At 46.8% G+C, this 16,550-nt stretch overlaps 1 protein-coding gene across 2 annotated transcripts in view; it reads left to right on the top strand.

Annotated features, from left to right (window-relative positions):
* Positions 1 to 16,550, top strand: part of LOC119396998 (unconventional myosin-VI) — a 195,676-nt gene that overhangs the window by 107,369 nt on the left and 71,757 nt on the right. For both annotated transcript variants that reach the window (XM_037664409.2, XM_037664408.1), the window contains exons 15-16: positions 1,716 to 2,004; positions 12,209 to 12,339. In XM_037664409.2, coding sequence (XP_037520337.1) covers positions 1,716 to 2,004; positions 12,209 to 12,339 — 420 coding nt within the window. The remainder of the gene's footprint in view (positions 1 to 1,715; positions 2,005 to 12,208; positions 12,340 to 16,550) is intronic.

Here is a 16,550-nt window from a genome sequence, read left to right as displayed (position 1 = left end):
TAATCCTTTGTCTTATTGCCAGTGAGATGGAGTTAGTTTTTCCGAGTCCTCAAAACAGGAAGCGCAGCCACGGTGGCATTGTTTGTGTAATTTAGCGCCGCACAGAAACAGATGTAATGGCCGCCCCAGGGAGCAATAAACGAGAGAGCAACAAGCAGTCACCCTTTGAGAGATGAGAAACCAGACAGCCATCAGCTTTGCAGGCAGCGAGAAGCGATAACTACCCGAAGGACGAAACCCTAACTAGCCACACCGCGCGCACGCTCGGATGCGCAACTGAAAGCCGGCGTGCCGCTTTAGAAAGAAAAAAAAAAACGGAGATACATCAGCGCATGAAAAAGTTCCACGTACTCCTGAAGTGTGGCAGCACATGTCAAGCAAGAGAAATGATCGAAAAAGGAGCGCATTTTAACATACAGGCAATGACATACATGTACGGCGTAAGCCCTTTGGTGCCTGTTAGGTGATGCGGTACATGTACGGCATAAACCCTCAAAGGGTTAAATTACCAATGTCTGTTCTCACCGTCCTTGGGTAGACATAAATTGTCAATCACCTGTCATGCATACCAGTACACCGCGGCCCATGGTGAATGGGTATGTGCCACACGTGTCTGGAAGAAAGGGTTTGACAACATTTGGTTGGTTGGTAACAACTTTATTGGTGGTCCGGCAGAGCTTTCGCCGACTGGGCTTTAGGTCTCCCACGTGGGGACGTCGAGGCCTTGCCTCACCGCCACCTCGCGGGCCTGACAACATACATGTCAAGATTTTCACGTTATTCATGTCATGACCAGACAGTCATATTCTTTAAACTCTCTTACCCTCCCATGCCAGTTTTGGTCTACACCAAGTTGAGGTGATCAGGAGAGCACCCAAACGTAGGCGGCTAGATAGATAGACAGACAGACAGACAGACAGACACGCACACACACACATACATACATATGCTCAAAGTGCCCTGGGTTCACCAAGAAATGCTTCGCATTTAATAACGTTTTGGCTTTCACATAGAAGCCTTATCACCCTGTTCACATTTTGCTAGCTTTGTTAGCCCTGTTCACATTTTGGTTGGTGTTTCGTTTTTATTTCTACCATGCCATTACTTCCGGACCAGATGAGATTTTTTCCAGTTCTCAATTTCATAGTGGAGAGCACTGGAAATTTCAACTATCTAGGGTTTTTTAACGTGCACCTAAATCTAAGTTCATGTACCTCTAGCATTTTGCCTTGATGAAAGTGTGACCGCCGTGGCGGGATTGAACCCAAGTCTTTCGGGTCAGCAGCCAAGCACTGCATCCACTGCACCACCGCAGCGGCTGAGGCGCTTCCATCTTGTTCATTGACAGGAACAGTTCGCCATCTGCATCTTTTCGTGCCCATTTCAGTACAATGCCTCCTCTGAAATAAAACGGTGCACCATGTCCTTCAATCACTGACTTGCTGCAGCAAAGTTTGAGGCACCACTACAACAATTGATTTCAGTTATTGACATCAGTTCTGCGGAATTCCTCAGAACTGATGTGTAGTATATGTGTCCACATGCTTCAAGTTGTCCATTAATTCGCCCTTGCGCTACCAGGTTGCTAGCTTCCTGGTTGGTTCAATTGGTAGTGCGACCACCCTGGAAAGGTCCGAGGTTCGATCTCCAGACCAGGACAAGTGTGAAGCTTTCCTTCTGCATGTAGATTTCTTTGTGGTATTTGTGTCTTGCAGGCCAAGTTTGTGGAGAAGAACAACGATGCACTGCATGCGTCCCTGGAGGGCCTTGTGCAGGAGACCAAGAACAGCTTCCTGCGAGCCCTGTTTGATGTGGGTGAGAAGCAGACCAAGGGCAAGCTCAGCTTCATCAGTGTGGGCAGCAAGTTCCGCAGCCAGCTGCAGGCGCTCATGCACAAGCTGCAGCAGACGGGCACCCACTTTGTGCGCTGCATCAAGCCCAACCTGCGCATGGTGGACCACTGCTTTGAGGGCGGCCAGATTCTCTCACAGATCAAGTGCTCAGGTGTGTGGGCACTGCGGAAGTGTGCTTTGTCTCCCTCTTGCGCCCTTTTTTCCCATTCACAGGGTGTCGGCACTGTTTGTCACAAGCCTTCTCTGCACCATCAGATGAAGACATATGACAAACGTTGTGCGAGTTCATTGTAAAACACCAATTGCACATTACACACTATTGCAGCAGTGGCTGCACGGGGCCATTCGCTTGGCCTTGCACTTTAGTCCAACAAAGTCATCATCATTAGCATTTTCAGCCTTTTTTATTTGCACCGCAGAATAAAGGCCTCCCCCAATGAGTGATTCAATTTTATGCCTGCAAACTTCTTAATTTCGCCATTCAGTGTAACCCTCTGCCTTCGTGGGCTGCATTTCCCATTCCTTGGTGCCCATTCCTTCACTCTCACTGTCCATCAGTCCATCGCATTATGTGACCTGCCCACTTTTTCTTCTTAATGTCAGCTAGAATCCCCCGTTTGTTCTCTAATCCACCCTTCTCTCAATGTTTTACACTTATCATTTTTCGTTCCATCACGTGGTTCTTTACTTCCTTTTACGTTTATTTGTTATCCCCCAAGTTTCTGCCTCGTGTGTTAACAGTGGCACAATGAAATGGTCGTGCACTTTTCATTTGAGCGACAGCATTAAATTGCATGTCACGATTTGGGAATGTCTGCCATAAGTGCCCCAGCCCATTCTCATTCCTCAGTGTGTTTTCTTTTCGTGTCAGTCTAATCTTGAACTTCTGTTCTTTAGCCAACAAAGTACTGCTTGGTGAAAAAAATGTATGCAACTGATGCCATGACAGTTTGGTACACTTCTCTTCTTTCTCTACAGAAAACTGTCACGGAAGTATTTGGCGACCCTTTTTGTAAATCTTTTAGCACCATTGAATCCTCTTGCTCTTTGCCACAGCATCAGTGGCATTGTTGACCTGGAATGTTCTACTTTTTTGTTTGCATGCTACAGTCGAGCCCACCTATAACGATCCCAGAATATTGATCTATTGGGTATAACGGCCATACTTCGGTGCACTTACGATTTTCCTATGCGACCCATTGAAACTGTGCCCACGTATAATAGCGAGCATTTTTCAGAGCCTCCTACTTTTACAATGAACACTTCAGACATGGTTGCGGGAAAAATATCGTGCATACGGAGTGAACAGAAGTTAAAACAGGTAGTATGAGAGAGGCACCCACTCGCATGTGCCCATCTCCAGTTTACTTGCAACAAAGGTATCCTAGATCAGCAAGCACCACACGCAGATTTCGGACGCTGTGAGCGAGGGCGCTCACTTTCCAGGTGTTTCTTTGGTGTCAGAATGACATTAAGAAAAAAAAAAAACAAATAAGAGGTAGCATGAAGCCTTGCAGTCAGATTTCGCACGGCAACCCTTTCTGACGCCGTTCTCTGCAGCAACGACTGCCTACAATGAACCAAAGAATGCCTTGGAACGCAAGAAGCAATAACCGCGATAACTTTCTGTCTCATAAAAGTTCACTACGCCCCTCAACTTGTCGATGCCACAAGGTGCCGCAAAACATCTGCCTTCTTTCCGGTAACAGCAGAGACCAGTCGATCAACGAATACGACTTCTGTGCGGCTGCAGCGATGCCTTCACGGTTAAGAATCGGAAAAGAGCAAAGTCGAGGTGGCAGCCGGTGATGAATGTGCCATTTATGACTTATCGCCGACAACCTTATCAAAGTCATCTGCAGCTACCTATATGCTAGGCTACGCATTTGGCGTAAACTGCGGATTGACGGCTGTGCAAGCGCGCTATGCTGCCATTCGCAGGTATGCCGCTGCCGCGTCGTGCGAGACCACCTCCGCGTAAAAACCAAAGTAGCTTGCGGGTGTTGAGCGGCGCGGGCACCGAGAAGTGTCTATGCACTGACAGCAAGTGTATACTGCATGTTTTATTAGACGAAAACCCAAAAGCGCCGCGCGTCATCTTGCAGGACTGCCAGAGCATCATGGAGACGTAGAGTGGGCGTTTCTTGCAAAATGCTTGTCTTCACTGCACTGAAATACTCATCGCACCCGTGCACGGTCCACAGGGAAGCAGGCACGGAAGAACGCACAAACGTTCACATACAGCAAGCAGGCCGGCAGTGACTGCGTGAGTCGAGTAGGTGACCCACTGCACGCAACTAGCCAGGGATGATCGGGTTCTGTGGCGGTACCACACTTTAGTGAAACGGTGTTGGTTCATAGGGGCGACCCACTCAAGTTTCTCCATTGACGCCAGTGCTTGCCATTCCCCTACTGAAGAAAGCGAAGGTAAGCCGCCGGGTACGACCCCTCCGCTCCCTTTGGTTCCCACGCATTTGCGAAGCTCGCACTGCACGTGACACGTCTATGATGCCGCCCCGACGGGGGACTGGTAATTACTGCTGTGTTGTTAACTGCCATAACAGCATTGTAAACACGAAGGGGTTAATTTCACCCGTGAAATTCTACTCATTCCAAAATAGGTGGCACCAAAAAAGACAGGCATGACTTACTGAAGTGCACTGAAAAAGGTAAACAAATTTTGTTGCATGTACTAGCAGTGCATGGTCGCAATTCACGCGTGCAGAGAAAATGAGTATCTGCATGAAGCATTGGACATAACCAGAGTTCATTCCTGCTTCACAACTGCACTGATCAATCGAGTTACTGGGTGACACACGTCTGTGTCTTGGTTGTGCCGGCATTGAAGCAGAAATTACCACAGTGCGTTCAACTTCAGTCTTTTCACCAGTAATAAAAGTTTATGAAGCTATATACAGTGTGGCATGGAGCCAACTTACACATTTCAAATTGGTGACGAAGCTGTTGATGGCAATCACAAGCCATTGATGACGAAGTTGCAGCCATTTATGAGGACTTACGGAGGCACGTGTATGACTTCGAAAAGCGTTTGTGACAACGCATTGATGTAAAAAGAGGCCATCTGCGAGATGTAGTTTTGAAGAAATGACCTTGTAAATGGTGGTAAATAAATGACATACTTGGTCCTATTTAAAGACACTTTCCCGTTTTTTCCCTGCTTTCGTAAATTATATGACTACCATATTTTCTGAAGTCTAAGATGCACCTTTATTCCGATATTTTCGCTTGTGCATGTTGTACCACGGTGCTTCTTATAGTATATGCAACAAGTCACGCAATTCTGCGAGACCAACATGTCTGTACACTATAACCTCATTATAACAAAGTCACATCTGACACGAAAATAACTTCATTATATCCGAAAATTCGTTATAAACATGCATTCACAACACTATCTAATGACAGGACTATTTTTCATTTACTTTGTTATAGCTGATAATTCGTTATATCCTTGTTCGTTATATCGAGGTTTCAGTGTATTTCATTCGCGACTACGATAAACTTAGCATGAGAGCATTCGTAAAAAGATATCTAATCTTGTTATAACAATGAAGCGGGTGTTGTCTTAGATGTCAGCTACTTGCTGCTCAAGCAGTGTGGCGACCACAGAGATTTCGGCCGCAATAAAAGCCACCACCATTACGCACACTATTGTACTGTTCGAATTGTTTGTTCTTAAATGAAGCATTAAAACCACAGAACTGAGGCAATAAATTTAAGAATTCACCAATGATTACGATACTGCCTAGTGTGAATTCTGAGCGCAGCTGTTTAGTTGTTGTGATTTTGCGATAAGTTGAGACAAACAATTTGAGAGAGACATGTATGTATGTACAGCTGTCCCACGCCGGAGGATGTTGAGAATGACACACACCAGTTGGTCGAAGTAGACAGCACAGACTACAAAATCGTCATTCACCAACTGAGCTCGATAAATGCTGTTCATTTCCTCTACGGCCACTCCGGTTTCGCCAGGGTTTAGGCGGAGACGCTGAAGCAACTGTAACAGGTGGGGCCAGTGCATCTCCGAGGCAGACAGAGTGAGCAATGCAGTAGGCTTACCCAACTGGCACATCATAGCCAAGAGGTCTTGCGTTTCACCTAGTACTGCACGATGTTGGGTATGCCATGCATGAAGGCCAGCTCCCTGAGGCACGGCTTAGACTATTTAGTATATACAGTAAAACCCCACTGATACGTTTTTGAAGGGACCGTAGGAAATGAACGTAAGAGACGGGAAACGCAAGAGCCGAAAAACAGGAAAAACGAAAAAATAGTGGTTTATTTTATTAAATTTATTTCAATGCTTACACGTGAAAAAACCGTGTAACGTTGCCTGGTGCTTTTACTCATGTCCGAGCAGCACAAAAAGTTTTTCGAGCACCTGCAGTCTCGCATCCTTTTCATAAATCTAGTGCCACCACGGCCTACATCTGACAAGCGATCGCTTATGGTGATACCTTTGCGAGATTGTCGCCGGTTGCGTCGGTGTCGCCAAGCGATACTATAGGACCATTGGCGTAGTGTCGGACCACCGTGGCTTGTAGTAAACGGTTTAATGCCTCGCGAAAGTAGAAATACCCCTTGAAAGCGGCTCCACCAAATCCTAAATTTCATCACTGGTGCACACATTGGCACAATCAGCCACGGTCTAGTCGACAGATAGAAACGTGGAGCTGGGAACGGCGTCATCCACAGAAATGTAATCAACGTATGTGATTTTTTTAGCACCAACAGCTGTAGGCGTGAAAGAACTAAGCACACGCAAGCACGACCAGCGCAGCGAGTCCAACAGCGAACCGCGCGCACGACCACGTGAACTTCAACCAGCTCGAACAACTCCGACAAATAAATGCCAACGCGATGGCAGAAGTAAAGGCCTATCTCAGAGGCCTTGCTTTCGCGAGCACTTACGTCATAGACGCCATCTTTGCAATACAGATCTCGAAGGCTGTGCTTTTTGTTTGTGTCAACCGAAAGTATCTGTCGCTTGCGCCTTTCGTGCGGCTAATGTTACAATCAAACCAGGCCAAGCTGCGTGAAAAGTCACCGTGGCCGCTCTCTTAGGTACTCACTCAGTCGGCTCGGAGCACACTTCGCGACGTATCATACGGGAATGGTCCCACAGTTACGACGTAACAGCGGGGATCCCAATACATTGTACCTTATGGGGGCTATGCCGGGACCGGCGGAAAACGACGTAACAGCCGGGAAAACACATCAGAAAGGAACGTAACAGCGGGGTTCTACTGTATACTCCACTTCACACATCACGTGCAATGCTGGAGAAGCTAGCAAGACTTCTAGCAAGTAGATGCGCTCTAAAACTTGTCCCTTCGACCAACGCACGTCTTCTGATGATGATGTTGACAATGACCTCTTCCCGATGGCACTCACCCACAAAGGGGGATGGGCCAAGAACCAGGCAGCAGGTTGCTTAAGTTAAACACCTATGAATCTAAACGAAGCTGAAAATTTAGATTAAAAATTTAACGTTGAATAAATGAAAATGCTTAACGAGCAAGTGGTCAGACCATCGTTTGAGCTTTCTGATGGAAATAATGACGGATTTCAAGCCAAGAATATGAACAGAGAAAAATTCACTAATATGGTTATCTTTTTCTTTCATTTATGTAATCTAACGCAGTAGAGCAGACATCCCTGCGGCTTCTTTGCTTGCCCAATTCCTGTGGCACATATACTTCGTTTTCATTTGACACTCGCGCCTGCTGTACACGGTAGTGGGACTCTCCCGATTCCTGTGGCACATACTCGTTCGCATGGTTACACCACCGACGGCGATGCCGCTCAAAGCAGGAAGGGGCACCTAAGAGCTGCACTCTAGAAAGATCACCACAACGTTTCGTTGTAACATTGTAGCGCCCATGATATCAGCAGGGGTGAGACAGCTGTGCATATTGCGCATTTTTTAAAAGATTCCGTTTTCCTGCACCAAGCTGCTCCAAAAGCATAAAAATCGCAAAAGTTTTCACCACACTGCTCCAAAACAGGCTCAAAAGCAAAATTTTGATGCCCACGTCAGCTTTAGTGGTGAAAAAAGGCTGAGTTGACACCATGATTTTCCAAGCAGCACCAGGAATACCAAGAAAATAAGACGTTTGCAGAACACATAGACGCACCCAAGCATGTTTTTTCTATGCTTCTTTCTAATCAAGGCTACCATGGTGCCACCATAATCTCCTCTGGACTGTTGTGAATATGCGTGACCCCGCAAAAATGTGCCCCGCTTACCTGCTTACTGACTCTGTGTAAAGCATTGGCAATGAGATAATTAGCAACTCGTGGTATTCTCATTGTTGGTCTTTTTTTTCGCAAGAAGAGTGACGTGACTGAGAAAACAGAAAAAAAAATTATTGATGTTGGACAAAACGCCACAAGCTGTCACTACCATCCGCGGCTGCTGCTGCTGCCGTCAACGGCTCCGATAACCTGGTATCCGCAAATGTTAGGAAGTCTACAGACAAACTAAAGCTTATAGGGGTTCTTAATTGAAATAACACAACAAAGCCACGCGTACGGACCTGTCCCTCCTTTGGATCGCTCCGCGCACTATCGGAGTGGCAGTCACTCTTGCTATCAGAGCAGCAGCCCTAACAGTCCGAGCTGTGACCCCCTATCCCGTGGTTCGCGTCAAGTCACAACCGCAGTGGGTTTCAGGCCAGTGGGGACAGAGACAAGTCTTTCAACTGAAGGTGTTTGTTCACCTCAGATACATATCTGCCAATTGCAACAAATACAGTAGCACAACAACTTAACAGAACACCTCAGCAGCAGAGCATTCCCCACTACTGGGGCAAACAACAATTAACAAATAGAAAGCCCACGTCAAGAGAGTGATAACTGCTCAGCTCGCCTCGCACGGCCAGAGCGCTGCAGGGGTTGATGGCGGCAGCGGTGCTCCCGGCTTGGTTGAGATGTGGCCAGTCACACCTCCCAAGACTGAAAACCCAGAGGCCTCCGAGAAAGCGACGCACGTTCTCGGGTTGAGAGGAAAGAACCTCCCCACAAAAGGGGAAGGAGGGAACTGCTGCAGTCTTGGCTGCAGAACGAGTGCAGGGCACGAAGGGCAGCGGCGGTGGCAAAATGCCTCCTTCCAACACAACCCCTCTCGCCGCTGCCTGCATAAACATATGAACCGAGGCGCCGCGCTGAAGGCACTGGCTTGCGCATACGACCTCACAAGCTCTCTACTGCCGTGATCGTACTGTGTAGTGGACAGATAACTGCTGTTGCTCTGATGTGCGTACGTGGGATTGGTATGCCTTCAGAACGCAGCGTTGCCCGATACAAATACAAATCAGCGTACATCACACCACTTGCATGTTACACATACACACTGTTATAGAGCACCAGTGTTGTGATTTCACTGCTTGCTTTGTCACTTCTCAACCGTCTACTTTACAAAGGACCGGAGCAAAAATTTTCCAGCACACCTAATGCTGCGGCTGCTCCAAGCCTCACGGAAAACACCGCCTCAGTTGAACGACTATGACAAGAACAAAATCGCAGCCTCCAGCAAGATTCACAAAGTTAATCGAGCTTTCCTGAGGGATTTTTACGCTCCTCCGAGCTCCTTCATCCATCGATGCACTAGATGAGCAACATAGTTTGGCTATCAAGTAAACAAGCACTCGCAACGCTCAACACAGCAGATGAAACAGCAGCACTGACAACATGGCAGAAGCTGGCCAGTGACGTCACTGGCTCTCACGGTCACCTGACAGTACTTGTTAACGAGTAGGCAGACTACATCACGGAACCCCCGAGTGCTCTTCGAAATCGAAACTGCCTCCAGTTGTAGCATAGGAGCATATAATTAAACATTCGTCTCGCACTGGGGCAAATGAGTTTCGTTGCTATTAACGAGTCGGTAGCCATAGATTAAGAGCAAAAAACAGGAGTTCCAAATTTCCTGTCGCCAATCCTTTTTTAAAAATTTATCATGCTGTTACTCATGTATAAGCCATGTGTATATAACAACACAAACGATTTTATTGAGATAGCAATTATATGGACAGTCTCGGCTGGTTTTTGTCCATCCCCGTCATCGCCGCCGTCGTCATACACTGTATATGTATAAGTATGTATATATATATAAAAGTCCCAAAGAAAAATAATTCAGAAAATTGCTTCCAAAGCGCGGAATCAAACCAGGGATCTCTCGCTCCGCAGACCTCCGCTAACCACTATGCCACAAAACGCAGATCCTCCAGGTAGCTAACGGCGAGCATTATATACACACCCTTTACCGCTGGCCGGACTCAGAAACGGCAGGCACTTATAAGCGTTTCTTCATTACCAGCGAGATGGCGCGACGAGTGCAACGGGTGCATTTAAAAGTTGTCGGCCAGCTCGCTCGCTTCTTCTAATATTTGCGCAGGGAGAACCTTGCCCTTCCGCTGTCTGCTCACGCGGTAGTTGTTGCTGGGGGGCCGCTTTTCTTGCTATCGCATTCATTGCTTCACCCTTGCGGCGAAACTGGGACTTTTTAGTTTTTTTTCACCTGGTCGCCCTAAAAAAATTACAACAGTTTTTTTTTTCTGAAGTAGATTCATTTGAAAAATTTAATTTGGCAATAAAAAATATCGACTGTGGGAGGTCGCATTTGACGAAAAAAATGCGACCCTCAAAGGGTTAATAGGCAACAACCCAAACGCATTGTGCTGCCATTAATTGCTGCCTCTTTGTGCGAGACTCTAAGTGTGCCACACAGACTCGTTGTTTTCAGGAATAAAAGCAGCTTGCCATTGCTGCGCCCGTGTGCAGTCCGGAATGAGTAGGCACGAGGAACGCTAAGGCAAACACATGCACATGGTACAGCAAGCACCCTGGCAGTGATGGCGTGAGCTTAGTAGGAGACGTGCCGCACGCAACTAGGAAGGATTAGCTGGGTTCCTTGCAGGTACAAAACGTATTCACAAGAGCCTGTGTGAGCACCGATGTGCCTGTTAAAGGGACACTAAAGGCAAATAACAATTTATGTCACAGTGAAAGCTCAATGTATGACAACTTCTAAAACGGCAGTATTATCAACAGCAGTGCCCTACTTACCGAGAAATTAAGCTAAATGTATCACATGATGAACGCCACGAGTGGGACATTTTCGAAGTGATCCCGTATGACATATGAGAGTCTGCCTACAATAAATCACTAGTAATCAAACTAGCAGCAATAAAAAAAGAACCTTCCGTGCATCAAAAGACGTAATAAAATGCTGTTTGTTCGTTTCCGTTTGATTCATGGAAAAAAGAACCTCTGTGGCGTTGCCATGGGAAACGGCGCGCATGGTTCAAAGGTTTCGTTTTCGCCAAACTGCACTTCGCCCGGCGCCCTGCTTCACTCACGCGGTCACACCTCAGTGGTAGTTTCGGGATCGCGTACTGCCACGTGTGTTTTGCGTGCTCGTGAAAGTCGCTCTGACAGAAAGTTCGACAAAATGCCACATGCAACGACGCTGGCACTACGAGCCCTCAGCAGCATACCGCGTTCATCGGGGCTCAAGGCGCTGAATTGGAGCCCAGCGTCACGAGCCAGTGTCTCGTTGTCAAGTTCTCCGTCCACATCCATTGCCACGATTGCGGCAAGCTTCGATGGCTTCGATGGCCGTTGTTGCTGCTGTGGGTCCCGCTACTTTCGCTCTGCTGCTACTAGTGTCGGCGGCCGCGCAGTAAAGGCGGGCAACGTTGGGCACGGCAGCAGTAACGTATGAAGGTCTGATTTCAGGTGGGTGATTTGAAGTGGGCTAACGGGATGCGGACCACTAAAACCTGATTTTATTTCAAGATAGGCACTTCCTTGGCATAAAAGTAGCACTACGAGGTTTCTGGACTGCTATTTCAACAATCAACGTCGACTTATTATTTGCCTTTAGTGTCCCTTTAAATGTACTGGCAGGCCTTGAGAGCTATTTCAGACATGGTTGTAGCCATTTGACCACTTGGACGAAGTAAAAAAGCGTTAACTTTTTGTTCGGACAATTGTGCGGTCTCTAGGGGGTCTGAAAAATTTACGTTGACTGTATGCAGTGAACAAGAAGGACAATATCACCTCATTGGCCATCCAAAGTTGTAGTGATGTTGCCGTCACATTAAACACTGACGACACAACTCACGGATTGCTAACACATGAATGTGTATCCTTTAATGCATCCTATGGCTGCATAAATCCTAATTTTCTCCAGAATCAAAAGCCATGCCATCTTCTCTGTCTCTTCACCACACGTCCTGCAATGTGGGGATACTTGAACTGTTCTTTTAAACAAAAGCCACGTAGAGCAGTAGCATTTAGCTGTGCATGTTTTCGCTTCCTTTCAGGAATGACTTCTGTGCTTGAGCTGATGCAGCAGGGCTACCCATCCAGGGCACCCTTCTCGGATCTCTACAACATGTATAAACAGTACCTGCCTCCTGAACTGGCTCGCCTGGACCCCCGGCTTTTTTGCAAGGTAAAAATCCACCATTACTGCTGAGTTTGTTGTCAATGAGGTACGGCTGGGCAGGCATAAAGTTGTTCAAACTGTCTGGAGCACCAATGTTACAAAAGGCACGTTAATTCGAGCACGTTAGACTTTATAATTTATAAAGTCTAACGTGCTCGAATTAACGTGTGGGAGTGCAAAGCTCACCGATTTGAAACCGGACTGCCTTTTGTAACATTGGTGATGGGAACAGCAGTCCCAAAGAACACTGTGATTAACTGCGGTAAAATTATGAATGTTACTTCAGGTAACTCTATTGATAAAAAAAAAATTATCAAGTCTATATTAGAGTGAGTAAAAGAGCCCTTTATGCTAGAATACAATATAAGGGGAGATGCGGGTCGAAAAACATGAGTTTTTTTTCAAAAATTATCGATTTTTTGTTTTCACCTGTTTTGTTAAGATTAGTATCTCTACTGTTCCAAAAATAAAAATCAAAGTCGAGACTCAACTGGAAATTGCATCTAAAGAGCACAAGGTGGCTGTTAATCTTGACCGAAACTGTGATGTCTTCTAGCGCCTCGCGGCTGATAACGCGCGGCCGCTCGCCATTGGTGATCGCATAAGGAGATCTCCAAATAACCACAGTTTCCCGCGCTGCAGAAGTGCAAGCAATAATAAAGAAAGCATGCTTTGCCGCGCTTTTCGCGCGCTGTGACTGGCTTTTAAATCACGTGGTACGGATCGGGGACCGCCATTGGCCGCTGCACGCCTTGCGTGTTGTGAAGCCTGCTTGCAGGGTTTGTGTTTCACTGAGCTGCGCAGGTGAACATTTCTCTCGCGTATTTATTTTAATCATGGACGAAGAGAACCGTAGCAAGCGCAGTCACCGACCAGTGAAGCATCACTCGGTAAATAAATTTCGAGGACATCGGCGCAAGTCGTAGCCAAACACTTGCCGAACAGCAAGTGCGTCTGCTTCCGCGAGGCCTAGCGACGGCGATGCTTCCGACGAGTTTGCCACGGCGTTTGAGTATGTCAGTGCCTCTCAAAGAGAAGATCGCACTCTTCGACGACGAAGAAAGATCGCGGTAGAAAGAGTCTTCTTTGATCGCTGACATAACAGCATTGAACATCCTCGTGATGACAGAGATAGGTGCAGTGTATCCAACGTGTCACCGTTCGGGAATACGCGTCCGGGAACCAGCTTACAAATGCAAAGGTGTCGTTTCTGGAACTGCAATGCGAGAACAGCGAGTGCCTCGAAAGTATTTTTTCGATGACGTATACGTTGTGGCGAGTTACTTCGAGCGAGAAGGCCAGCGTAGGGGCGACAAATGACGGACCGATTGCAAGCAGAACCTACGGCAGCGGGAGCTCGCGCAATAGCTACTCTGCTCGAAAGAGCCGTGAAGGAGAAACTTGTGGTGCTGGCCCATTTTAGTGGCAGTGGCTACTAGAAGAACAATTTACCGCTTTTGTGTGCAATTTTGATCGGATTTCGTTACCTCTTTCATAAACATCCAATTTTAACATTAAACTTCGTTCTTCTCAAAACACACTTTTTGACAACTTTTTCAACGTGCCCGTCTTGTTTTTGGTACTTCTGGTTCTCAGATCTGCATGAAATTTTGCCCAAATTTTCTCTAATGTGTGACAAGTGCAGTTATCTGCTTGAAATCTCAATATTATGTTATGCATATTAGAAAATTTGCAAGCAAACATTTACTGGAGTCTGGGTAATATGGACTTCCCATGTTTGAATTTTTCACGTCTAGTAAATATTTTATATGCACTTTCTGGATAGTTTTCAGCACTCTACAGTTCAATTGGAGCAATATGAGCCATCAATTGTCAAAATATATAGAAATTTAAGGATCGAAATAGGAGGGCTACAAGGCCTATGTTTTACACATTTGTCATGGTGCAGAACAAAAAGTATACTAGAAAACTAATTATATATTTGCAATCAGCATAAAAATCTCTACAAATACCCCAAGTTTCATTGCTCTAGGATGAATATTAAAAAAAAGTGTCTTTGAGCCACATCTCCCCTTAAAGGCTGAAAACCTGAATGAGCTTAAAAGGCAGCGTGTTTGTCACAATATACTAAAGTGCCCATAAGAATGTGCTGCGCAAATTTGTGATGCTGTTCTAAATCCACAACTCTGGTTTGTTGCTGACAAAGCAGTGCTGTTTAGGCGAGCAGCCAGTGGCTGGTGTCAGGCTCTGTCAAGGTGTCACCATGTTCAGTGTCTGAGCGTAAGTTCAGATGCACAGGCAGCTGTTGCAGTTTGTTTGCATGTTCACACCAAAAACTCTAATGGTGTATGAGTCTTCCTGCTTCTGTGTGTTGTAGGCGTCTCTCACTGCTCATAGAGCAGAGGTCAAAGTACACTGTAGTGCAAACAAACAGGGGCATTTATTTGCACCTTTTACATAGCAAGCCCGCTACCCAAATTATTCAAATAATGGCATGCCAGTGTACTTACATAGTGAGCCTGCTAACGGAATTGTACAACCAGACAGTGGGAGAGACCCAAGATTATGTTGCCCGTGGTTCATGTCTTGCGAAGGGAGGCACATTTTGGAGAACGGAAGGAAGTCGCCATCCACGAAATCGCAACCAGTTCCAAGGAGAGAGAGCATGACTCCACAGCAGGAACACTGCACCATCTTTTACACGGGTGCCGTGCGGGGAAAGCATCCTCTACCCACAACCGCCAGTCATTTGTTGGGGATTTTTCGACCGAATTCCAGATATCTACTGGTATCTACCGTCAAGGTTTCACGGTATCCAGAATTTGGTCAGAAAATTCCAGATAGATGGTTACATGAATGCTCGACACAAAGTGTAGACTGGAATTCTTTAGGAACGTGAGACGTCATTGACACGACTGAAATGCCATAACAGGGACGCAGTGACATTCGCTGTATGACAGTTTCTTTTCTGCATGTACTGCTTCATTATATCGACGTTCAACTGTACTTAGTTTCAAGTGACTGCATCTTTAAAGTACCGTATATTGCCAATTATAAGTCGACCCCCCCAACTTGCAACCCCTTCTAGGGGAAAAAAAGTTGACTCCCAACACAGCCTCATGCTGCGGCCATAGCTCACCAGTAAGTTTTTCAGAAGAGGGAATGATGCAAAGAAACATTTATTTGCCCGTGAAACATTGCTTGTGACTCATCGTCGCTTGAGAGAAGGACGCAGTGACGGTCATTGCCATCGTGTGAGCCACTGCTGCTGCTCGCCGTCGGAACGGGTGCCGGTGGTACTGAGATGCCGCACGTGGAAAACGCCGCGCAGACCATGTCGGTTGGCAGTTCATACCAGGCATCATTGACCCAACGATTCCAGGCATCGTTGACCCGAAAGGAATGGCGTGTAGCAGTGCACGCGAAGATCTTGGTCCTTTGTTTTCTCCGTTCCCTCATGCACTTTTCCGACACATCAAACTTGCGCCCTGCTTCAACGTTGCTTTCCGACTCTGCGTAGAGGATCGCTTGCCTCTTAAAAGCAGCTCTGTACTGTTGCCAGCGTAGCGGTGGCATCTTGGCGTCCGTTTGGCAGCGTCACAGATCGCGCACACCACTGCTCGCAAGTGAAGCGAAATGCAGAAATGGCGAACAGGCATGAGTGCAAAAAGACGCAAAGACGCTTGTGGGCACATGTGACTGGTCATGTGGTTTAGTTCCCCGCGAAGTGTTGCCAGCCCACATGGCGCTGCCAGCTTTTCTGTGGAACACCGATGGTTCGTCAACGAATCGTTTCTATTGTATGAAAACAAGACTGCAGGGCGCATCACAAGATAAATTCCTCTTTATTCATAGAGCATCGTTTGCCCTCTATTAAAGGTTTGAAATGCTGCTTTCGAGACCGTGTTTCCCAAGCAGTTCGCATTAATGCCGCGCGGCAGTGATTTTAAAATGCGCTCCGTAGTTTTCGCCTCGCCTGGTTTCGCTATAGTTTCGCGATCGTCGTGGCAGATCGCAAAGATGTCCAGCTCCGAAAGCGGCGTGCACGCATTGGGAAATAGCTGTTGCCGCGACTCCGCTGCCTCTGCAGCTTATGTTATCAATGCGTCAAATAGCAGGAAATCCGAGGACGACGACCTTTCGTCGGACCCCACAGATAAGTCGACTTTACAATTCCGCGTATAGGTCAACCCTCGAACTTTGGAAGGTCATTTTATGAAAAACACGTCGACTTATAATCGGCAATATACGGTAGT

Source organism: Rhipicephalus sanguineus, chromosome 6 (genome assembly GCF_013339695.2).
Source record: "Rhipicephalus sanguineus isolate Rsan-2018 chromosome 6, BIME_Rsan_1.4, whole genome shotgun sequence".
NCBI classification, from domain to species: domain Eukaryota; kingdom Metazoa; phylum Arthropoda; class Arachnida; order Ixodida; family Ixodidae; genus Rhipicephalus; species Rhipicephalus sanguineus.
The sequence above is the reverse complement of the archived record's forward strand: the minus strand, read 5'-3'. Positions and strand labels throughout refer to the sequence as shown.